The sequence below is a fragment of the Polyodon spathula genome, chromosome 18 (assembly GCF_017654505.1).
Source record: "Polyodon spathula isolate WHYD16114869_AA chromosome 18, ASM1765450v1, whole genome shotgun sequence".
NCBI classification, from domain to species: Eukaryota; Metazoa; Chordata; class Actinopteri; order Acipenseriformes; family Polyodontidae; genus Polyodon; species Polyodon spathula.
The window spans coordinates 4300362-4326729 of NC_054551.1; the positions used below are offsets into that span (position 1 = coordinate 4300362).

At 37.6% G+C, this 26368-nt stretch overlaps 1 protein-coding gene across 1 annotated transcript; it reads right to left on the bottom strand.

Moving 5' to 3' along the window:
• Positions 1-19: 19 nt before the first annotated feature.
• Positions 20-26325, bottom strand: chtf18 (CTF18, chromosome transmission fidelity factor 18 homolog (S. cerevisiae)). Its single transcript, XM_041277273.1, has 22 exons — positions 26108-26325; positions 25370-25630; positions 24779-24908; positions 24382-24577; positions 23959-24051; positions 23798-23850; positions 23326-23491; positions 22719-22937; positions 22201-22298; positions 21884-22007; positions 21520-21656; positions 20461-20554; positions 19675-19773; positions 19019-19149; positions 17221-17386; positions 16582-16806; positions 15988-16137; positions 13571-13701; positions 8457-8601; positions 5836-5958; positions 3000-3066; positions 20-720 (listed from the first exon to the last, which is right to left on the bottom strand). The coding sequence occupies exons 1-22, from the start codon at positions 26193-26195 to the stop codon at positions 590-592; spliced, it is 3027 nt and encodes a 1008-aa protein (XP_041133207.1). The 5' UTR covers positions 26196-26325; the 3' UTR covers positions 20-589.
• Between the last annotated feature and the right edge of the window lie 43 nt (positions 26326-26368).

A 26368-nucleotide genomic window follows, 5' to 3' on the forward strand; every position in this document is an offset into this window, starting at 1 on the left:
CCAAGAATGAATTATTTATTTATTTATTTATGGGCAGTCAGCTTTGAGGAATTCCCCCCCCCCCCCAAAAAAAAATACAACATACCATTTCACATTCAACAACTGCTTTGTACAGAGCATACTAAAAGGGAATGTATTCATATTTTACACGTCATTCTAGCTGTAAACAAAGCAGATTCAGGATGCTGATCGTGTGATCATCAGAGACCTAGTTGAGTTTCTGGCTACGATTATGATTGCACACAATTTAGGAGCCATCTTGCAGATGCTTGACAGCAGTATCTGTTTATTGCTGAAACATTCGTAAAGAAAATCCATTATACCTTTTGTTTTTTCATAAAATACACCTTGAAGAGAAATATACTGCAGGACTCATGCATACCAACAATTACTAGTTTAATGATAAAACTGGAATTTTTTTTTTTTTTTATTGTTGTGTTTTACAAAAGTTTGTCATATTAAATAAAAGTAAAACATTTTTAGACAGCTTGAACTTTGATTTTTTATTGTGTCTGACAATTAAGTCTTATCTCTTTTTTTTTTTTTTTTAAATACATGTACAGAACTTATTTTCCAATGGTTTTATTTTTTATAACAAATCTTTAATATATACATTGCGCCTCACTGCGTTAGAAACTCCCTCGTTAAACCTGAACCAAACATCGCTGGCCCCCACTGCTTTACCAATATGCTGTTCTATGCACGCCTTGCCTGGTTCATCTATAGGGAGAAAGAGAGAGAGGTATATAGACTTATTATTCAATTAATTCCATAGAATACAGGATTTGCAAAATATGTGATTAAATTGGACGTTTACATTGCTCAGATTCCTATTTTAAAATCAGTCAAGCTTAGAACTCCTAATTGCTCTACTAGTTTGATCCAACAAGCACCATTAAATTAATTTATTCTGTTTACTAGTTCTTAAAAGTCCAGTCAGTTAAGGTTGTGCCAAGCCTTTAAAAACACACTGAACACAAGGTGTATTCTTACTTTTCGTAGACTGTTGATCAATCAAAAGTTTATATTCTAAGCTACAGTAAAGTGGAACCTAGCCACTGAGACACTATGATTCCTACAGCATGCCCGACACCAAACTAAAAATAATCTTGCTGTATAAAATGTATACATTTCTTATAATAACACGCTTTGTTTAAAAACAAAACAAAAAAGTGTGTGACTTCTTTTGTTTAAAGAAAACAGCCATTACACTATGTAACACAATTTTTGTTCCTGGGTAGTAAGTGTTATTTCCTAATTGCTTATGCCTCAAAAGTATAGAAAATGGCTATTATTCCCCACAAACTGCTTTTGTGACCAGGACAGTTATATTTTGAAATTTACCTATTTCCAATGAGAAAATGGGCGAATGTCTGTCTTTTTGTTCACATAACAACATATGAATCCAGATTAACATGTATTTATACTATAGTAATACAAAAATGACTACAAAAGATTTAGAAGCGAGTAGTTTTTCGAGATTTACGATTATACTGTAAATCACTTTCACGAATCAGCCCCCAGATGTAGTCTCTCATCATGTTCTCGTTAGACTGTCCTTGGTAGCGGCGTTCAAAGTCCAGTATATCCTGGTAGAAGCACTCGCCTTGCTCCTCCGAGTACGCTCCCATGTTCTCCTTGAATTTATCAAGATGAGCATCAAGGATATGGACTTTGAGGGACATCCTACAGCCCATTGTGCCGTAGTTCTTCACGAGAGTCTCAACCAGCTCCACATAATTTTCGGCCTTGTGATTGCCCAGGAAGCCCCGAACCACTGCGACAAAGCTGTTCCAAGCCGGTTTCTCCTTACTCGTGAGCTTCTTGGGGAATTCATTGCACTCCAGGATCTTCTTTATCTGTTGTCCGACGAAGACAACGGCTTTGACCTTTGCCTCAGACAGCTTAGGGAAGAAGTCTTGAAGGTACTTGAAGGCTGCCGACTCCTTATCTAGAGCTCTGACAAATTGTTTCATAAGGCCCAATTTGCTGTGCAGTGATGGCATCAGCACCTTCCGGGGGTCCACCAGTGGCTCCCACTTGACGTTGTTCCTCCCCACAGAGAACTCGGTCCGCTGTGGCCAGTCCCGCCTGTGGTAGTGTGCCTTGGTGTCCCTGCTGTCCCAAAGGCAAAGATAGCAGGGAAACTTGGTAAAACCGCCTTGGAGACCCATCAGGAATGCCACCATTGCAGCCTCTTGATGCCATCTCAGAAAAATGCAGAAATGTATCCACTTAGGCAGCTGGAACTAAACTGAACTGGTGGGCTTAAGGCCCCTGTATTTATACTACTATTTATATTACTGGAAAGTTCTAGAAGTTACTCCAAGTTTACTCAGCACTGAATCTATCTGGAATGTTCTGGAAAATAGGTACATTTCAAAATATCACTGTCCTGGTAACAAAAGCAAAGTTTGTGGGGAATAATACCCATATTAGCAATAGCAATATTTCTATACTTTTGAGGCATAAGCAATTAGGAAATAACACTTACTACCCAGGAACCAAAAGAAAAAAAAATTGTTACACGGTGTTATAGGACATATCTTGTTTTGTGCTTCAGAGAGAGATATTTGCAGTTTTTTTAATGACTCAGCAGGGATTCAAATTATTTTTTGTCCATGTTATTCAAAAGTGGACCTCCCTGTCTGTCTCTATCCTGTGTGCTACTATGCACGTTACGAATTTCTTTCATTTCAGTTCCAGAAAAAAAAAAAAAAAAAATACTATTTACACACCAAAGTACTTTGTCAAATTGGGTCTTAAAAGGACCTTTTGGTTTCATGTATAAGCTCATGAACCTGCTTCCAATCATATGCACCCTTATGGCTGAAGATAACTGCAACTGCATGTGGGGACCAAGAGGTTTATAAACCACTTAATAGATTTTTGGAATTTTCTAAAAATAGTCCTGCATTGAAGGGCTTTAAGAGCCAAGAGTTCTGCTGAAAGACAACTGAAAATAATTGTTAGAGAAAGCAATGCAAAAACTTTGTTACCTCCTGCAGTGGTAGACAACTGAACTTTTTTTTTCAAAATTGCCCGTCCAAAGAAATCAACTTCTGGCTGAAAATACAAAATAAAACAAGAATCAGATGCAAACCTTGGCTTCTTATAAAAACTTCTTTCACAACTGGAGGTCGCTCGAGCATCTCCCACTAAGGGCTAAACTCAATTAATTGTACGTCTTTAGGGAAATCAAGCCGTTGTTTCATTAACAGTGCGAAAGCAGAATAATCGCGACCATGATTCAATTAAAACATCACCCACTGAAAGTAGCCTTTATTTGAAACTGCCTCCTCTATTCAGCAGTTTAATTTGCTTATTGTCATCTTACTTGGAGATTGCATGCTTCCCTACAATGAATGTTCTTGTAAATATAGGACCCCAAAACTGTGCATGAATATGGTGTTGGTTAAATGTAAGTCTTGTGTTGCTTTTTATGATGTGAACTACACATTTAACAAATATAAAGGATTATGGCAGTTCTTAAATTGCACACCATTAGAAACATAAGTGCTTTATGTACACACATTCCCCCCCTCTCTCATATAATTTTGTGGGTGTGTTTATCCATTATTAAAATGTATGGGACCTATTTTTTGGTGATTTCTGAATCCCCCTGGCTTATACATTCTATTTCCATTATCAATATTAACTTATAAACTAAAATCAATGGTTGTTTAATGCAGGCATTTTAAAACAGTTGTTTCCTGAGCACCACAGAGCTAAAGCCAAGTGTCTTCCATTAACCTGACTTCCCCACAGGCCTGGATTAGATTCTGCATTACCGAAGCCCAGTGTTCAAAACTACAGCCTGTCTGCATATGTATGGCTGGCTGGCTGTTTCTCTGAAACTAAAAATAAAAGCCTACATATGCACTGCCAAGGAGTTTCACACAACTGCAAAATAGAATTTATGTGTGTTGCAGGTAGGGTAGTCTGTCACAACATTGCTGGTAATATTTTTCAATTTCTAATTGGAAAAGAGAAAGCATTTGGTAACCCTCACAATACCCAGTGGATTACATCTTATATATAGCTACAAGCATGAAAAGAAATTCAACATACAGTGCTTTTGTTAAAAACTGTCCCCAGCCTGCAATAGCCAGATATTGCAGGTTTGACAGGGAGTCACAGCGAGGTTCCTTTACTTTCACACAGTATATGTAGGGCCAATTCCAGCATGGGTCCGAGACTCTCCTCTTGGTCTCATCCACTGGCTTTCAAGTGATGTGACAAAGAAAGCACTGCGCCCTCAGGTCACATCACAAACTCCAAATACGACTCAAAGACTGTGAAAGTGGCACTAAAGGAGGAGGTTGGTAGTGACAGGCATACAAATTACAAAGAAAGTGGCGTCCTAATAAGAAATAAACTGGACTGCAAAAACTGCTGCTGCAGTGCGTTCGTGTTTGTTTTTAACTTCAGAACTAATATCACATGAAACCTACCCTTCTGTGTGACCTACATAGTGATTTTTATTGTCACTTCCCCTCATTCATATATATCGTCGTGTTTATATAGGTCGGGTTGTAAGCGGAACAATGTTATAAAATGGGGTTACGTTTCTGACTCCAGCCAGATAATACAGGTTTTACAAAAATTATCCGTTATATTGTACTCAAGCAAATATTTATTTATTAACTCTTTACACTCAGCCTGGTGATTATACACATATTACTCAGACACCTACCCGGCTTGTTTAAAAGTACAGACTCGGGGCTTTCCAATGATGTATTCAGTGTGTGTGTGTGTGTGTGTGTGTGGTACTCCTAGCAGAAAATACAATCGCCTGAAGTTAAGCCCCTCGCCAGAGTTCACAGCTTAGGTTTCGTTTCGAGTCAATTGCTCTTATCAGACATTGCCGTGTCGTAAATGATGTATCGATGTTGTGAAGTTGAAGCAGGGTAATAATGCAAGAGAGTCGTAAGTGCCGTGTGTCGTAAGTTGAGGATCGCCTGTGTGTAATGCAATATATATATATGTGTGTGTGTGTGTGTGTGTGTATATATATATATATATATATATATATATATATATATATATATATATATATATATATATATATATATATATATATATATATATATATAGAACCCAAAGGGTTAATTCAGCATCAGGTAAACAATAGTTTGACTAAACCAATTTTTACTCGCTAGCTTTTCCTCGGAATGTTATCAAAATATGTTGCCTTGATCAAATGCAGCATCTTTTTTTGCATTTATTTTTAAGTTGATGCGAGTTCAGCTAGAACACCTGACTTCAGTTATAGCTGACAGACTTAACAGTCCCACAGTGCTAATTAACACCAAAATGATTCCATTCAAGAGTGTCTCATTGGTATTGCAAACTTGACGCAGCAGACCTAGGTGTAATGTTCCTCTAAGTGCTGCTCCAACAAATGCTGGATATGCAAATGAAAGCATTCAGCGAGCACGGACAAATCACACGACTGATTATATCTGTTAATAATTCTGAACCCAAAGATAGAAAATAGAAACAGAGTTCTATTCTGAGGTTTTGCTGGACTTTCTCCTGTTCATTCATATATATATATATATATATAAGAACACACTCAGTAAAGTTAATGTGAACATCATTAATGTATTTCTCAACCTTTCTGTCACAGTATTTTACTGAAACATGGCTAAGGTAAAAAACAAAATTAGTCAAAATGGTAATTTAACATGCTCGCAGAACTGCACTGCACCCTCCAATACAACTTGAGCTTTAATGACTGATCTGAGGCCCATTTCCGGTCCGTGTAGCACGTCATTAACAGTATGGAATCCATCCCCCCACCCCACCAATACACACACTGCCTCTCCTTACCCTCTCCTCCACGACAGCCTGCTTCACAATGTTTTCCAGTCTCTGCTGATGGTTCCTCACAGTCGATTTTCCGTCTGATTTTTTGCTTGTCTTCTCATCTACCTGATGTTGCACCTCTGTTTTCTGGATGATTGAAAACATACATTGGCAGAACATTAATTTACTACTGAAACAGTCAATTTCCACTATATCTAATATGCTACCAACCCCTCTAAATGCAAAACTGCACTTTAAAAATCACAATAAGCAATGCATAGAGCGACATCCTTAATCTGTATAGAATGTGGGTAGTGGGTAGATGCAAGAGATCATTAGGTACAAGTGTTTTCCCATTTTTAATCCATTCCGGTAACTGCCCAGTCTACATTTATGGATAATTATCTAAATCAAAAATGGAAGAAAAAAAAAAAACTACATGTTCATAATCCCTATGTTTGAATAGCAATCATGCATGCACTAGATGACAAAAAAACAACAACCTGATTGCAAACACAAACTTGAGGTTCAACAGCATGCCATGGCTCAGGCATGCCGATTGATGGACACAGCACCACAAATGACAGAGAAGCTGGTATGCCTGATATGGGAGAACATAATCTAATAAAAGTTATGCTTAATGGAAACTTAGCATTAGAGTTTAATTTTTAAACATCACTTCTTGACCAGACTGTGAGGTTAATCAGCCATTCATGGGTGGATTTTCCTTCCTAGTCCAGTCTATTTATAACATTTATTTGACTTGCATTAGGCCTCAATAAGCAGGGTAAAAACTTAAGAATCGGACAAACTCAAAGTCTAGAACCTGATTGGTGTGTTGAATCACTTTCCTACACAACACGTCTGACTAAGAAATCTTGCAACTAATTAGGATAACTAATACGATAACTAATGCATCCTTTTTTGTTTCACACCAACAACTGTAAAGCAAACCCCAATCTGATCAGCTGCCATAGTTAAGTCATTTTGCACACACACACTGACTGTCATTACAGCAACTGCTTCTTAAAATTACTTGTTTGTGACACTTGGCAGCAACATTACAGGAGCGTGTTTATCTATAACACCGCAGAAATAAGCATGTGGGACCAATCTCCTTCCTCCCCGAGCGACGTGCACCTCTGCAGGCCTAATTAACGAGCAGAACTCCACGCCTGACAGGCATTAAGAATGAACTAACAAGCATTTCTGAAATAACCAACACCTCTCTATACTCTATAAGGAATGAAGCAGAAAGACTTCATAATTGCATGAACATTTTTTAGTCTGCAAGGTATTCCATTCCGTTAGCTTTTGTCTATACATATATAAAAAAAAATTAAAAAACACACTAACTGGGCCAGATTTATTTGCTTTCATATAGAATATACTGTATATATCACACACATTTTACATTTACACACTAAATTAATTGTCAAGGTATTTTATTTTTGGTAATCATCATGGTATTTAAAAAGTTCTGTAGCTGCATTATTGCTCACCCTGTTGCAAACAAACCAATTAACAGGTCAACTCGAAACCCATTTTCATTCGGTCCTGAACCTTATTTGAGCAAACATTTGTCATTTTGCAGTAGACTGTGTAATAGTTGTGACAAGGGCTGCACTCTGCATTGACCTAATTTCACATGTGGCCTATTTCTTATGTTATCAATGACAGACAGCACATGTAATAAACGTCATCGTGGGGTTCCTTTTTAAATGATCTAAAAAGTGGCAGATTATAACGCAGCCACATTTACCTCTATACTAATCTGTGCAATCTAGCAGGGGTGATGTTAGTCTTGTTAACATGACGAAAATAAAATAAAAATAGAGTGTAATAACAAGTGGGGAAATAGTTATTAAAAAGTTATTATTCTAGGCATCCCTGCTGTGCAACATTCAGCACTATCGCCACCACAAGTAATAAAGGGACCCACTCGATAAAATGACCTCTGGAATGTACAAAAATCAGTCTTTCCTAATATTCAACAGCAAAGATAGTTTTTTTTTTTTTTTAATTTTTATAAAATTTTAATTGGTTTGATACATATTTTATCACCCGGTCCAGCATGAATCCAGTCATGCCACATTCTATAGGAGCTTGAGACCCTCCCTCTACGCAGAATCTGTGGAAAAATCGCTGTTTTCTACAGCTCCTTTCCAACAGGAGTTAGCTTAGTTTCTCTCTCTCCTCCCAGCTATGCTTCTCTGCAATGAATAATCCACAGGAGAATTAAAATTGTTGGCTAGCTAACCGCTACCTAGGCGGAACCAGCTCTCAATTAACCAATGTCAATATAACCCTTTGTTTGACGTGACTTCTAGTTCTGCTTGCTCTAAGTTAACCCCTACATTTAGTGAGGTGTAGTATTATTAATTTGTATGGAGCCCAAATACAGTAATCCATATGGTAATGTGCAAAGGGTTAAGTAGAAACATCTTCTCAAAAAAGAGAAAAGTGCACAAGGTAACAAAGGGTCACAGCATTAAAACCAACATGATGTGCATTAAGAGAGCTTTACAAATCTTTCTCATCTACGAGGAGGACGAGGATGGCTGCACAGGGACAGAAGGAGATTTGATCCAGCACAGGGTTCAAGCAGTGGAAATGCAGCTTCACATTCGCTGAGCAGCTCTCACCCGGTCAGCATTGCGGGCTTGCAGCATGGACTCGGTCCTCCTCATCTTCTCCACATCAATCTCACGAGCAATCATCTGCTTCGCCTGATAGGTCATCTGCTTCTGAGTTGGGAGACTGGGGAACCGGCAAATCTCTTCCACGTTGCTGGAATAAAATCAGGGAATCATAAGTGAAAGGGAGGACTTTCATCATTTGCTTAGTTTTTTTAGGTGAAGTTTTCAAAGAAGATTCTGCAAAACAATATGAATGTAATAGAAAAGAATAGACCGGGATAATACATATTATGGGATACACACACACATATATATCCATCTATATTATCTATCTATATATATATATATATATATATATATATATATATATATATATATATATATATATATATATATATATATATATACACACACATATAAACAGAAGGATGGCAAATACAGATATTTGCAACACATACAGTATCAAACTTTAAAAAAGCTAACACTTGAAATTACTACACAGTAAATCAAGTTAAACTAGGTTGCCTATAATAATGACAGCTACTTTACTTCTATTTGCATCCAATAAAACGGCCTGTACAATAAACAAAACAAACAAACCAAAAAAGGTTAGAATTGACACTGAAACTGGAAAGCTTAATTTCCAAGTAAGGAATGATAAATTAGGGAATTTGGCTTCTTGTTAATTTATTATGACTATCTTCTCTGTGCTCATATATAGAGATGTATAATTGAAAATCTATTTCTAATTCATCCAATTAAAAGTCCAATTGGTTTTGGGGCCAAAATTAACCTTTGAAACAAATCTGGAGATTTGAATCCCACGCTGAATACCGACTGTGCATTTCAGTTCTAAATTTATACATCCTGTCATAAAAGTATTTGTATTAAAAAGCTCAAGGAAGTAAAGGCAATCCAAAATTACACTTTCTTGAAACTGGACGGGAAATATAAACTACCTAGCTTAAGCAAAATCCAGTCAAGAAAATCAGAGCAGTGACAACCAAGGTGAACGCCACAGAAAATCTCTGCTGTACCAAAACAAATGGAACAGGCGCACACTCCAACACCAGGGCAGGCAGATGCTTGGCAGCCTTATCTGGAGCAGGCAAGGGCTTAAAATCATCGCTACACACACGGAATAAAATCCAGTCTCAACATTTATGAGCTATGAGCTTTAACAGCTCCAATTCTACCTTTAAATGACCTATAATAAATGGGATGAGCAGCTGGACTGTTCAGGATTTTAGTTCCTGGAAGAAACGCGTGGTATTTATTTATTTTAATCCTGATTGTGGGTTTTAACTGCTATACAAAAGGCATAAATAAACAAAAATAAAATAAATAAATACTGTATACAGCATGCTTGTTTGGGTTCACATTGGCAAACGTTATTTTCAGGGAATGCAGAGAAACTGACAAGTCAACTAGGTCTAAAGTAGATGGCGCAAAAAGGAAAAATTATAGATAAATAACATTTGACATTAAAATGTAATATTGTGGGTCAGTGCAGCTTTAATGGACTATGAAACCACAACCTTTGTGATATGAGCTGTGATGGAGCTCAATCCTATTCTACCTTACCCCTCCGTCTCTCCTTCCCTTACAGGCTTGATCCACAAAGCAATGGCTAAGAAGGATTAAAGGGAGTTAAAGCAGATTAAAAAAAGAAGATCAAGACATGACAATAAATAAGGCAGACAATTAGTTCCTGTATTAAAAAAGTTAAATGTATAAACAGTTGGCACAGCTATATCGGGACATCTCGGGAGAAGTAAAGATTATCCAGAATAAGCGGCTGTTCCAATTAAACGAAAGGCATTTCAGACAACCTTTTTTTTTAATAAATTTAGTAGTCGCCAATTGATTTTTACCCATTTTTTCTCCCAATTTGAAATAGCCAATTGTATTATTTTAGGCTCAGCTTAACAGTTCAATTTGGGGTATGCAATTCACAGTGTAATCACATAATCACTGCACTGTGGTACAAATAGCAGATATGGGTATAGAATAGCGACCGCATAATAAACAATGGCTACATTTTTTACATTTTAATTTCGGGTTATTAACGTCCCTGAAAAGGTTCAAATGATGTAAATACATGTAAAGCATGTAAATACATGGACAAAAAAAAATATATAATTAAAACATAAGAACACCACATATCCACTAAATACTAATATCTACTGTAAAAACAGCAATGATGTTTATGGACTAGATTGTTAAAAATGTGATGAAATAAAATATGTTGGAGAGACTGGAACAACTTTATGTAAAAGAATTCAGAACCACCTTTTAATTAGAAATAAAAAAAAAAATTAATGAACCAATAGTACAGCACTTCACCAGTCAAGGACATCACAAATGGATAAATAAACTGAACACGATAATGCCAGAGGGACCCAACAGAAAAGAATGAACTAATTAACTCCAATAAAAATATAACATTTAAATAAATAAATAAACAAACAAAATTCATTCAAAAGTTGTGCATGCTGATGTGCTGGGGAGGTCAAATCAAAGCTGTTTATATCCTAATATATATAGATTATGTATATATATATATATATATATATATATATATATATATATATATATATAAATATAATATGTTAATTACAATTAATAAAATTAAAGATAGAAGTATAAAATGATATCAATGTATAGAACATCATTAGTACCATGTAAGAATAAATCACCTGATTTGAATATAAACAAGTCGTTGTCATGCTGTCAAAAACCTATTGGAATTTATCCCATGTTTTGATTCAAACACATGTACGAGGAGACTCTTACCGTATACATATCGAAAGCTTTGAAGCACGTGGTCGAGGAGCTCGTAAATAATAATTATATATATATATATATATATCCCCACCCCCCCAATACTCAAGTGTCGTCCAATCTTGGATGCAAAACACACAATATCATGACAAATAAGTCAAGTAAAGAGAGCCGTTGTTTCTAGTCCATCCATACAGGCAGTTAACTTTGTTTGTTGACCAATTAATCCACAGAGGCACTTCATTCCCAATAACAGACAGTGCTGTTGAACAGTCGTCCCCCGTCCCATCCCAATTCCCAAAGGAAATCTTAGCGTTCCTTGGCAGATTGATCATGGACATAACTGTCAGTCATGTTCCCCAATACCTCCTCCACCAGAGCCTTCTGCACCATTGCTGGCAGGTAGAGAAATGCACAGATCAGCCACAGGTGAAGCAGCACAATGACAACGGGGGACCCCTCAGTCAGAGATTAATATTGTCTCCTGACAGCGTGCTTGGAGCATAGACTGCTGCATGATGCCTCCTGATGCTGGCTTTCCCAAAACAAGAAAATACAGTGCTGTGCTACCGACTCAAAGCAAACGTGTTCTGTCTCTCTGTCTGTGTTTATCTGCATGCATGGGATCTCATGCCAAGGCGGTGAGCTTCTTAAGTTGCTTTGCTTTTCATTAGCTTAGGCTGCTGTGATTTATCTAAACTGGTTCTCAATCTAATTAAATCAACTGGCTTGAAAGCAACTTGTATTTAACAAACACCTGACTCTGGAACTCGGACAACGCAAGGCAAATTTATTTAAGGACTCCCCATGAACAAAACACCAATTGCCCTGTATACTGAAGTCTGCTCAAATCTATGAAAAAGGTTATGTTTAATAGATAATTCCTCCTTGGGACACATCCTTTATCTAGGAAACATCACTAAGCTTCACATTGGCTCAACACAATGTCCCTGCTAAGTCGTCTGAATTAATCTCCAGAAAGCACAAGGAAAACGTACTGCTTCCTATTGTGTGGAATTCAAGCGTCACAGTGTAAATCCCCAATACTTTTGTCATTGCCCAATACTACAATCCATGCGAGACATGGTTAAAATCATAATCTCTCAAGGAGATTATGGATTAATACACAAACACTGGTTATATAACCTGGCCTAAATTTGATGCGATTTATACTATACACCAGTGAACTTGGGTGTTTTTCTTACAGGTGTTTATTTTATTATTTTAATTTAGTGTACAATTTAACAGGGAAGACTGACTCTGTTTTAAATGCTTTGCCTTGATTCACCCGATCCAACTGTTGAACTCAAGATGTTTCTCACGACATGTTCTTCCTCTTCCATGTTGATGTGGCTGCATGGCAAATCACTGCTCCACTGTACTTTCACACACACCAAAGGTCACCTGACATAGGGGCATGTCTGCCGGGATTGAGATCATAAGAGATGAATGCCAAACCGGGGTAAATGTGATCCATGCTTTTAAAAGTAGTACTTCAGAAAATCTGAGACAAGTTAAAGGATTCTTGAAGAACACAACTCCTTCTCACTAAATTTTGTGTGCGCTTTCGGGTTGGCTTTATTGTTGCCCAGTGTCCAATATATTTGACATCGAGGAAATAGGCACAAAATAGGTAAGGGGACATACCCAGGGCAGAAAAAGGTAACAACACATCTTTTAATATATTGTTTAATTCCAACCTCCCCCCCCCCACAAGAAAAAATGTTGAGGAATACATTTTGAATAATATTTCCCTAGAGCTGCACTAAGAGGCATTAAAAAATAATATCAGGCCTAATTAAACCACTCCCTCACCACAGACTTGGTATTAATAAACCAGGCAGCCAAGCCCAGTGTGTGCACGGAGAAGACATGTGGGTATATTAAAATGTGTACCCAGGCTGGTAGCAATGGAAATCGGAAAGGATTAGGATGATTTTAGAGAGAGCCTCTGTGTTTAACCTGGGGTTGCACCTGGAGTCTATTTTATAGTCTTTAGTTTTTATCCAGCAATAGAAAATAGGTCATTATTTTATTCTGAAATACTCGACAGTAACTGTGCAGTCCAGCTTCCTCACTAAAAAAAACCTTCCCAAAAAAAAGACATACCCACATCCTAAACCAAAGAAATTAAACCTGCGCTTGTCTGTGGTGGTCAGAGGGGTTTGTTGACTTTTTTTTTTTTTACTATACGTTTACCCTGCTACCAACATACCTCCCTGTGATTTTCACTATGCTCTATTACTCCTTGACATGCATATAGAATGGTAAACAGTGCTCAGAGATGCAAGCAGCCTTCTCTATTGGTCTTAGTGAAGCGATGGCTGTGTACTCACGGATCAAGCTGGTAGACGTATTGTCCCTCCGGGGTGCGCTCCTGTCGGTAGGTAAGGTTGTAGGACAGCATGGTGCTGATCAGGTCCACGAGTTGCTGCTTCTCACGTGTGCTGTAAAGCTGTGGGTTCACCTGGGGAAAGGACAGCAAGGGGTCAACGTAGCGCAATCAGGGCAGAAAGTTACAGGCCAAGTAAAAACAAAGTACTGTCCCATTCACAAAATCACAGGGTTCTATCGATCGCTAACATCACCTTCTCCTGCAAACGGTACCGTGTACAGTTTTGTGAGCGACCTACTGCCTCAACTAACCCTATATCAGTAACCAATATGCATGCATTATATGTAAAAGGGAACAGAGAATGGTTTCAGACTGCATATCCATGATAGCAGGCAAGGTTTCACAGGTGTGGAGTGTGTTTTTACTGAACTTCGTTTATAACACTGTTATGGCCATCAATATTTCAAAAGCCTATGACTACCTGGTGGCAATTCAAAGTTATTTCCCTATTTCTGAAAGGTACAAATCACTGAACGGTCAGTAACCAGTCAAACATATACATAAAAGGGATTTGAGGATTATTCCAGGCTGCAATTCAGGATTGTACTGAACTGAACAGATCTTCCAGAAATTAGACAGGGCAGTAGACCAGGTTTAGATGGTGGTCATCCAAATTCTTTTCACGTGCCTGAATGGTACGGTCACTGAAAAATCTTAATGTTGGAATACTTGTATATGCACAAAACTAAAGTTTATTCCTGAAAAACATGTTTTTTGTCAGCTATCATTTACAGTCAGATAATCAAAAAGTTTTGTTCCGCCTTGCACAAACTATTTAAAAAAACCCCAAAAAACTGTCAATTTCAAAACTGTACCTTAGCCACATTACTTAGCTCTCAACAAATGAGCGTAGCATATCACAAAAATAATAATTGCAACTTGTTCTGCACGTAAAGAGAAATTTCACAGCTTTTCATGTCTTGAATACATTTCTGTCAATCCCGCTTTGAGACACCTTATGCATATTTAGCTTTAGTATGTCTGCCATTCTTCAAGTGTGCTGGACTCTCTTCAATCAGTTAGACAATCTGTTTCATATCCCCTTTCCGGGCTTAATGAAATACAGGTAGCAGAAAGAGCATGTTGAATATGTATTAAATGACCCCCTGAAAGGAAGGACTAAATAATACAATGTTCTGAACAAAATCGAGCATAGCTAATAATTTCAAACACACTTGTGATGAACATTACTTGGTAGTCAGACACAGATGGAAGGCTAGAATATATTAGCTTAAAAAATGCTCATTAAAAATAAAGTACCATACAACAGCACACTGTTTGAAATAAGTTCCCTATAATTTCACACTAATACAGACAAATGATTTTTTTATTTAGCAAGCGGTTCTGTACTGACAGTAGTGTCTCGGGATGTTATTCTGTCCGTCAATTTTTCAGGACTTTCTACAAGAACTTGAATAACCTCAGGACAGCAAAACTTTGCAATGACATTCATTTACAAAATGCTTTTTTGCTTTAGTATGTTGAAAGACTGCTGAAGAAAATATAAAATTCACATCAGCTCCATAGCAAATACAAATTTCTTAAGAAGGGACTTAAATAGAAAAGTGTAATTTGGAAGGAATAAGTAATTTATCCTAACCATTAAAAAACGTTATACAACATTCTGAACTACTTAATTATGAAAACATTATTGCTAATAAGTTATTCAAACAATATATGTATTCCTAAGAGGCCCCTTCACCTTACTCAAAGCAGGAAAGGACATCTTTGTTACCATGTAAGAAGTAATTAAAGGAAGATTACACGTTCCAATTACTACACAAGTAATTAAAAAATAAAATAAAAAACAAAGACTAGGGATTAGATCTAGGTTAAAAGCGAGGCAATGTAATTCATCTATAAGCAGGCAGAAAGCAGCAAAGCACAGCAGACCTGTTTAATTACTCCGTGAGGACTATACTACTGGAAGTGGGCTAATCTTAATGAATTTAAGATGATCTCCTTTTGCATTTGTAATCTGGGTTTAAACAGTCAAAAATCCTGTTAGGATTAAACCGCCCATCTGACCAACTCATCTGAAAAAGATGAGTTGGTCAGAGGTCGCTTCCTGTAGAAGTGTTGGAATATTCACATGGGTGAACAATTAGCAATTGTAACAAAAATAATAAAGTAATGACAGTCTGCAGGTTAAATTCAGTTCTTTAATGTTTAACCAGGATGAGAAGCTCTGAGATTTGCATCTCATTTCCAAGAGGGGTCCTGTAATGACACCCTCCAGTACCTTTATGAACTTCAGTAAACTGCTACTGCAAGTTAGTGGCGTTGTAGTGTGCCTCCGAAACAAAAGCACAGCAGATATAATCAAGTTAACATGTACGGCAGTAATGTTGGTCGTACCGGCCTGAGCTTTGGGGAAATGATTTGCAGTAGTGGGCAGAGCACCTCCAAGGCGAGAGACTGCACTGCCAAGCGACTGCGGATCGAAGGATGAATCTCCGAGATCATAGCCGTCAGCAGGTTCTGCATCTGGAACTTCTTTGTCTGGGCCTAAGGGAAGATCTCATACATATAATACACACATATGCAGGTAATTGTGAAACACTTTGTCCCTATTTAAAAGCTTATTTACTGTGGTCAATGGTGTGGATGTATGGAGCTGTTTTGATTGATGACTGCTGTAATTTTCAACTGCTGTACAGATCTAACAACCCAAATTACCAAACAGTTACTGTCTAACACTTAATTTCCTGTAACTATAAAAAGGTCAAGTCTTGCTATTAATAAAACTACAGAATCTTATTTTACAACCCAACTATCATAGCCATTTAGGGAAACTGCCGATAGTAAAGCTTGCACACAAGTGCTTTGTAAACTCTGTCAAGTCACCTCTGAAAGCGTGAAAAACTCCACATCTTAATACAAAACATGAATATAAAATAAGCCATTCTAGTCACATAGTGTCTATTGTTATAGGCGATTCTGTACGCTCACCTCATAGTTGCTCTTGGGATAGGCAATTCTGGGCACGCTGGAAGCTGCAAACAGCAGGTGGAAACAGACAGGCAAGAAGGGCAGATACCTCATGAGTGTGAAGTTCTGGCCATGCATGATCGTTTCATTCAGCATGTCCGTGAATTCTAGCCACTCCAAGGCAAGGCACACGGCACTGAGATACGGGTCCTTGAACTTCATATTCAGGAAGTTATCATACAGCCCCTACAACAATGATGGTGTTTGTTACAAACATACAGGGGTAGTATAGTCATGTGTATACTAATCATGAATATCTTAAGACTTCTACAGATATAGATTGATACAGTATTAGTGCTGACCCTTCAGTGGGAGTCAACGGGTGTCTGCCCAAGCTGACTGGGTGCCTGGCCAGTAGCGGCCGCTGTAGCGCAATCCTACATATTTGGATTAAGAAGTCTGGCTAATATATTTCACCACAAACATCATCTGGGTGATGGTTATGTGTCCCTCAAGTTTCATTCAAGTTTCAAGTACATCAACTTCACTACCTGCTGTAAACAATGTTTTCCTTCCGTTCATTCCTGGTCTCATGGCACCTGGATTATTGGTGGATTTATTCAGCATGTGGCTCCTGTGCAGCTCTTATTTCTACTGTACCTGCGTGACTTTCTCGTGCTCCCCCGTGGAGGTGGTCAGGTGCAGGGCATCGTAGAACCTCTGAGCAGTGGCGCTGTTCTGCCCTCTCCCTGCCACACCCCCTCGCTCAGCGCCCTCCCTTCCAAGCACAGGGTCAAGCAGGAAAGGGTCCTGGTCGATCCTCTTCCTTCAAGGGAAATGCACATTGATCTGATCTAGAGGCATTTATTAATTCACTTGAACTGGTTATTAATTCAATAGTTCAAGCAACAACACACCAACTTATTTTTAAAGAAATGTCTTTGAACAACAAGCATTGTTCATGCGTTTGTTAAAGATTGTTCCTCAACATTTGGAACTTTGCTAGCCTTATTGCTTTCTTCAAATCTGCTAAATGTGTACACTGTTGTGTAGGTAGTATCTATGTTACGATGCTGGTGTTTATAAAACAAATTTAATTTGATCTACCTGCACGCACACACACACAGCGAGAGACCAGTGATTGTGTCACTTTTTAAAGAACCAAAATAAAACAGCTTAAATGATCAAGGATATCCAGAAAGAAAACACGACCACACAGTAAAATCCCAAGTTATGAAACCAAATTAATTCAAACCACACAAGGTATTATCAAAGCAGAAAGCTGAGCTGGTGTTGTTCAAGGCTTCGATGACCCAATCTTACACTGCAATGCTTTTCGGCACGATACAGTGTTTGGGAGGGGGGAAAAAGTAAAAAAAATAAAAAATAAACACCTTTCAAATCAGCCCTAGTGCCATCCATGCTCCACAGTTACATTATATATATATATATATATATATATATATATATATATATATATATATATATATATATATATATATATATATATATATATATATATATATATATATATATATATATATATATATATATATATATATATATATATATATATATATATATATATACATATATATAATGTCCCAGTTCTTCCATGGCCTGCATACTCACCACACGTCACCCAGTGAGCATGTTTGGGATGCTCTGGATCGACGTGTACGACAGCGTGTTCCAGTTCCTGTCAACATCCAGCAACTTCACACAGCCATTGAAGAGGAGTGGGACAACATTCCAAAGGCCACAATCAACAGCCTGATCAACTCTATGCAAAGGAGATGTGTCACGCTGCATGAGGCAAATTGTGGTCACACCAGATACTGACTGGTTTTCTGATCCACGCCCCTACCTTTTTATTTTTTTAATTGATTTATTTTTAAGGTATCTGTGACCAACAGATGCATATCTGTATTCCCAGTCATGTGAAATCCATAGATTAGGGCCTAATGAATTTATTTCAATTGACTGATTTCCTTATATGAACTGTAACTCAGTAAAATCTTTGAAATTGTTGCATGTTGCATTTATATTTTTGTTCTATATATATATATATATATATATATATATATATATATATATATATATATATTATATATTCGGTAGGTCCGGTACATATATATACTGGTCAGTGGTGAGGAACACCAGCTTTGGCAAAACCGCTTCCAGGACTGTGTCCTAGCAAAAGACTATGAAGGCTAACATGTGTGTATGTAAGCTCACAGCTGTGCTCTTTAAATCTAACCCCTTGAAAACACTGAATGACATGGTGATACCCACCTCTGTATGGCTGATCTGCTTGCTAATAAATGTCAAGTACTGTTTAATCTCCAATAATTGTTAAGTAACAGTTTCTTTTTTTTAAATTTCAGATTTTATTTTATTTGAAAAGCAGCTCTTTAGATCTACACCTATTACTGTGACTTAGCTGCCATAATCTTACCTTTTAATTCTGGGAAGTTGGAAGATCTCTTGCCAGACTGTGAAGAGTCCCTTATTCTGATCCTTCAATCCAATCTTCATCGTCTCAACTACCTTCATGCTGAGCTCCTTCTTCCCTCGGCCGTGAAGAAACTGCAGAACACAAAACAACTGTGTGAAATACAACAGCAGGATATACAGGGTGGGCCATAATTACAAACCCGTTTGAATGCTACCCTAACATGACAGTAATATCCTTTTTCAATTTTGCAGTTGGGTCGAATGCTTTGGGAACATTGGGGTACAAAAGTGAATATATAATTATGGATGACCCTGTTGTTTATTTATACAGTGGTTAAACATATATCCCTTAAAAGAAAAGTCTCTATTTTGAATTGATAGATGCAATACCAACCATAAACAAGGATTACGATTTGAGTCATCAAATGTTATATACTGCGATTGCCATTATAAATGGTGCCATTTAAAAAAAGTTTGAGGATGGAAATTTTACTTAATTACAAGGCAATGTTAAAGGGAAATCAACTACTGCCAGATATTGAGCAATTTCACTTTCAGGAGATTCAAATTTGTGCTTCAGAAACAGAGCTGTGTGATTATAGCAAGCACCCCCCCCCACCATGACTGTTCTCAAGAGTGTCTACAACAGCCCCATACCTGTAGCGTGTTGACACAGGATCGAATGTCATTCTCCGTTTTCTCACACAGGGCCATGAGCGCACCTGTGTCTGCATTCATCCCCTGACGCTTAGCAATCTAACAAAACAGGGAAAGAGCAGGCATTACATTTAGCATAAACACACACACAAAGACATGAGGTCCTTGAAAAGCTTACATGTTATGTTTACCTCTGACACCATACGGGAATGTTTAACTTACTCTCTCCCAGTTAAATGTTTAGCACAAACTTACTCTTCTAGTTTTTCCACAGCCAGGGTCAATTATATAGCAGGTAATGCCTACTGAAAAGTATATTAATCCTATGATATCCTATATTATATATATATATATATTATATATATAGATTATATATATATATATATATACACACACACACACACTATGTTGCTTGGAGACATGTTTTGTACTGGATTGTGTGGTTAAAATGACAGACAACACCTACTGAAGGACAACAATTGCTATACTCTGAGGATCCAGGAGATATATAAACGTAGGTGTACAATAACTAAAACTTACCAACTAGTTTAAAAGGAAATTACATTTTTTTTTTTAAAATCAATATCGTGTTCTTATAAAAGCTGAGAGATTTAATTTCCATTTTAGATGAAAGGCAGGCGTTGAGGCTAAATTTTATTTAAGAAAATCCCTATACCGACGGTGCTGCGATATAATGCTGGAATGAGTTTTGCTTGTAAAATCGCCACGTGATCCACATTGTGAGTAACAGACCCATGTGTACCGACACTGCTACCGTATACCCACCTCACAGAGACGCTGAACAAGCCTGGAGGGAAGCGTCTGGGGAAAGGTCAACACAAACGCCTGCTGACGCAACTGCCGCAGGGCTGGGACATATCTGTTGGGGAAACCACAAGAATTTGGGACAAATTGCAAATTCACTCATTTAAACTTTGTTATTTTTACCTCATATACAGTAGGTAGGTTTATATTACACCAGGATTCCCGAAATGTGAAATGTTTTATATTGGTAGGCACTATAAGTTAGTAGATTGGAAATGAAGATAATAAATCTAGTGAGGATGTCAATGTCCCCTTGGCCTGGGAAGGAGCCACTGTATTACTCAATCACAGTCCAACACAAATATGTTTATATATCATCTTGACTAATAACACTATGTAACACAATTTTTGTTCCTGGGTAGTAAGTGTTATTTCCTAATTGCTTATGCCTCAAAAGTATAGAAAATGGCTACTATTCCCCACAAACTTTGCTTTTGTGACCAGGACAGTGATATTTCAAAATATCACTATTTCCAATGGGAAAACGGGCAAATGCGTGTCTTTTCGTTCACAGTCAGAAAAAACACATGAATCCAAACAAAGATGACTACAAAAGATTTAGAAGCGAGTAGTTTTTCGAGATTTACGATTATACTGTATTTACATAATTGCATAACTGTATAATTGTAAATCTCGAAAAACTACTCACTTCTAAATCTTTTGTAATCATCTTTGTATTACTTTAGTATAAATACATGTTAATTTGGATTCCTATGTTGTTTTTTCTGAACGAAAAGACACACATTTGCCCATTTTCCCATTGGAAATAGTGATATTTTGAAATATCACTGTTCTGGTCACAAAAGCAAAGTTTGTGGGGAATAATAGCCATGTTCTATACTTTTGAGGCATAAGCAATTAGGAAATAACACTTACTACCCAGGAACACATTTTTTTTTTTTTTTTTTTTTTTTTGTTACAGAGTGTAATGACTACCGTAACACATATATTACATTCAACACACTCACACACACTAGAGCTGCCAATGCAAATGCTATTTTCTACAGCATGCATGCTTACAAGTCATTGCAGATGCAGATGATTGGACGTAGTAACAGAGATTCCTTTTTCTTCTTTTTCTTCAAGGTGTTGCCTCCTGACTCCGCATCTTTAGTATCCCTGCCGTTTATTATGCTCAGGAGGACGTTGATCGCTGCCTTTAACAAGCATTCAAAAGGGTTAACACAACAGGCTGATATTTGAAAGTTTTAAAATCGGAAAAGGCAGCCTAGCATCTATAGTTGGACTGGTGGGAGTTTTCCACAACTGAGTTTGTTTTTTATATATTTTTTTTGCAAGCACTGTGTAGCATGTGTGGGAGCAACTGAAGCAATGCTTTGTAAACTGCATTCAGTGCTACTTGATGTTCTATTTGTAGACTTACAGTGGGAGCTCCATCAATCTCGTCAATGATCAGACAGTTGGGTTTCTCATTGACTCCCAAGACGGATTTCATCTGCGTGGCCGTGTCAATTCTCTTCTGGAATAACTCCTGGCTACGGTCATCACTAAAAAAAGTCACAGTGGAAAAAAAAAATTACTGCTGGGGCTTCAAATATAAAAATCCCTATCAATTTTTTTAGCTCACTTTACTCACACCTTTTGGAGATCACAATACAGAACACTCTTGAAAAAGGAGTCATAACACTAATACATTTTAAATAAAATAAAGATTACCATAAAAAATATATATGTACCTACCTGGCATTCATTTCCACAACATTATATCCAGCATGTTTTGCAATGATATGAGCCAGAGTTGTCTTCCCTAGACCTGGAGGGCCACACAGTAGCGCCACCTGCAGGATAGTTACATACTGTATTGAACAAAAAACACATTCAAGCCTTTCAACCCAAACAAAAGTCTATCCAGGAAAAAAACACTCAAGCTTTTCACATGAACACAGGAACAGTTAATGCTCTGTTGCAAAGAAAAAACTTTCAAGGGGCCATTCACTTAAGGGAAAAAGGATTTTTAAAACAAGTTCTGTTTTTATACTTGCGCAGTAAGAATGTAGACAGAAATAACCAGCAATAAAGCCAAACCAGTCTGCAGTCCAAGTAATTTGTGCACGTACAGCACACGTCAATGAAGACTGAAGTGTTTCGGACGAAGTCTTTCTATATATCCTTATCGTTATGTGTAATGATAAACCTGTAATGATAAAGCCTCAAAATCAGGATGTGAAACAGATTTTGATCCAAGTCATTCTCCTGACCTTATACTTTGGCCTGTTGTGCTGGTCCAGGTCAGCCTCCAGGATCTCCTCTGTGATCTGGCTCTTGCTTTTCCACTTCTGGTTCTGCTGCTCACTTTGCTGTTTGAAAGGATGCCGCTTGTCTGGGACTGCCGGTTTCATTTTCTTCACTGGTTTCTCTTTCCCAAAGACGACCACGTCCCACATTTTCAGCCATTTCAACAGGCAGCGGTTTGTAAACTGCAGCAAGTTAGAAACAAGCAAGCAAACATGTTTACAGGCAAGCCTGGTTAAAGGGGCACCATCTATGTTTCTGTAAAATGTTTAACATTTTACCTTTACTATCCTATAGTATGGGTTTTGTATAACTCTATATTGATGCTCATGCAGAGTTCATTATTCATCAGGTTATTAACAAATGTCCCTTTTAAAAAAAAAAAAAAAAGACAGGAGGGTGCTTCTGAAAATACTCCTAAAATCTTGGGAAGTGATCACCAGGCAACTGTAAATTCTGCTCTTTCTGCAGTTGAGTTTGTAAATCTGTATATAAAATTATGGTTACAGAGAGAACTGCAATTACGGTAATATAGAGCTTTTAGAAGTGGCTGACTTGCACTGCTGTACTTACATCATCACTAAGCAGTTCAGTATAATGTCTGGGGGTAAATTTATCAACCCAGAGACGGCAGGCGCTTGATTCTTGGTTCTCCTCATTCTCGTCCTCACTGTCACCTTTATCATTTTTCTCATTCAGAACTTCACTCTCTGTTTCTCCAAACTCCTTGTCAAGCTGACTGCAAGATACAGAAAAAAAAAAATCTGATTATTTATTTCTGATTTTCACAAACCCATAACACACTTACATGAATTGCGCATTTTCTGCAGGTTTCATTTACAAAATAAAAAAAAAAAAAAAAGTTGGATAGAAAAGCTGAAGCTCTGTGTTACAATGAACAGTGTCACACAACAGCTCCAGAATACCAGACACATACTAAACTAAACAAAGACTGCTCTCTGTTCCAGATAAAACAAATTTAAAAAAGGGTATCTACGATATTAGCACCAAGGCCCTTTGAATCGTGTGCTAGTGGAAGTAATACCTGCTTATCAGCTCAGTCAGTCTCTGTGATTCCTCCATCACCTGTCGGTGACGCTGAAAAACAAAAATATCATTCTTTTTCAGAACTGTGAGCTAAAAATGCATTTATTTGCTCATTCTTGAAAAAGATCAACAAAATGAGGGGAAAAAAAAGTGTTTTACCTCCTCAGCAACTTGCTCCTTCAGGTAAGAGAACGGAACTCCCAACAGCTGGAGCTGTCTGCGACCATTCCATCCAAACCCAGTGTCTGGCAGCTGAAATATGTTATATAAAAAGTAAAAAATAAATAGTAGCTTCAGTACAACTTTTTCAATCATGGTTTTATGGATGTTTGCCGCTGCTAAATGGAAAGATTTTAACAGCCTTTGCTCCACTTAGCCAGGGAGAAAAGTGGGAATAGCTGCAACCAGGGATTTAAATCCAATAATCATTTTAAAATCTTTAGTTTTAAGAACACATCCCAAATGATAACTCTGACACTATGAAGAACAAGAAGTGAAAACTACTAATTGAAATTGGAGTACGATTCCCTTTTAAAAGTCATAAGCACGCCACCTGTGATATATAAACCCTCCCATGCTCACCTCCACCCCTGTCCTGGTGCAGTCATCCTTCAACACCAGGAAGACGCGGGAGCCGTCAGTGGACGTCACATTGATGTAATCCTCGAGGATCGGTGGTCTCTTAAGGACACGTTTCTGCTCCACTTTCAATGGGGTTTCCTGCAGTGGGGCCATGTCACTGATGTCAAGAAGTTCCAGGCCTGGGACCTTTTTACTCCTGACAAGAATTTTGTATTAAGAATTTTGGCTAAATGTTTTCATACAGCACATACTGCTTCAAAAAAAACATGTCATAAAGGACTATACTGGTTTGGCACACCACCCTTGAACTTTTGAAATACAAACATAGTTGTAAATGTTCAATGATCTATGATGCTTATGCTGAACCAAACTAGTCGACGCAGATAAGAAATCCTACCTGATCTCTGATCGTCTTGAATAACTCTCGGGAGAGGAGGGTGGGGTGATGTCATCGGGAGGGCTAGAGTTAACCAATCCAAAGTCAAGCTTCTTAACGGCATCAAGCCTCTGTCGCTTTGGCTTAGGGGCTTCAGTAAATAAATAAATAAATACATACATACATACATACATACATACACATAAGCAAAGAACAACCAAAACAATGCAAGCCAGCAATGCTTGCCTCCTATAGTTTAAATAATGACACTTCTAATTTGGAATGCATGTGAAGCCCCCCCCCCCCTACAAGTCAGATAAGGGTAACAGGGTTTATTTGTTCCATTTTTATAAGATACTTGTTCTGAAAAGCATCAATTAAACAAAATATTCACAGTTAATTATGTTACCTTTGTGTGATTACAAGTCTAGCTGATATGCCATAACAGGATCTGTTTTGCCTGGTGACAAGTCATGAACCACTAGCAGCAGTTTCAATGGGTGTTGCGCTGTGGTTGTGCAAACTGGTTTGGAAATAAGTTTTTGTTTTCACAGTAGCAGATTTTACAGCAATAAAATTGTAGAATGGCACTTATGAAGCAAGTATACGTACTCAGAGGGGGCTCATAATCCTGTATCTGTCCAGGGAGCTCCTCATCCTCAGACAGATGAAGAAGCGCATCGTCTGCCTTTTTTGGTGGATCCTGATCCCTTGCTTTTCCCAAAGTGTCGTTCTTCTGTGAGGCCGGTTTGGAAGAGTTTGGTTTATTTTTAACACAGTTGCTTACAGTGGAGTCCCCTGCAGCAATAGCTTCTTCAAAAGTTTCTTTATTGTCTCTGAATTTAGAGGTCATTGTTAAAACGGGGGGCCAGTCTAATGAGGAAAAAACAACATTTTAAAACTTTAACAGTTTGCTAAATTTCACAAGCAGCATAGATCATTTGCAATATCATGTACCTCAAATATACAATTTAGCTTTGAACGCTAGACTAACGCAAGCCTAAAAACAAATACGTGACAATATCAAATCACAACAATCAAATACAGCAATACACATCAATATGAAACATTAATAACGACAGTGTTATTCGTAATTAAAAAACAGGATTACATATTTTTTCCTAAAGTCGTCCAGCAATAGTACAGGGCTGAACTTGAAATTAACTGTTGTCGTTCAGCTGCAAAGCATCCTCATTACAGGAGCCAGATAGACGCATTCACATTCAATCTGCCTATCATAATTACTTCGTACTTCTACGAAACATTGAACTTGTTCGGGACTACAGTTGTATTAATATTATCTGTGTTATCCTAGAAAGTATATTGCATCATTATGATGGTTTATCGTACCAGACATTTCAGCCATAGCATCCAACTCATCTGCAAATTGGTCTTCAAATTCATCTTCAATCCCGTACATTTCATCATATTCGTCCATTTTTGCATTGGTAACTTATTTTGCAATATTTAATTTGATTGCTTTTGTTTTTATTTTTAATAACAAGTTAAAAGTTATCTGTGTGTTACTCTCTCACTCCCAACAGTGAAGCAAACTTGCTTCCTTCCAATCTCGGATTTCGCGCGAATCCAGGCAAAAGTGAGCATTTCCGG

Excerpts from the sequence above, each read along its gene's own strand:
- chtf18 (XM_041277273.1), bottom strand. The coding sequence starts at position 26,195 with ATGGACGAATATGATGAAATGTACGGGATTGAAGATGAATTTGAAGAC. Across the intron at positions 24,052-24,381 it reads GCACCAGGACAGGGGTGGAG|CTGCCAGACACTGGGTTTGG; the intron begins GTGAGCATGGGA and ends AACATATTTCAG. Across the intron at positions 23,851-23,958 it reads AGGAGCAAGTTGCTGAGGAG|CGTCACCGACAGGTGATGGA; the intron begins GTAAAACACTTT and ends TTTGTTTTTCAG.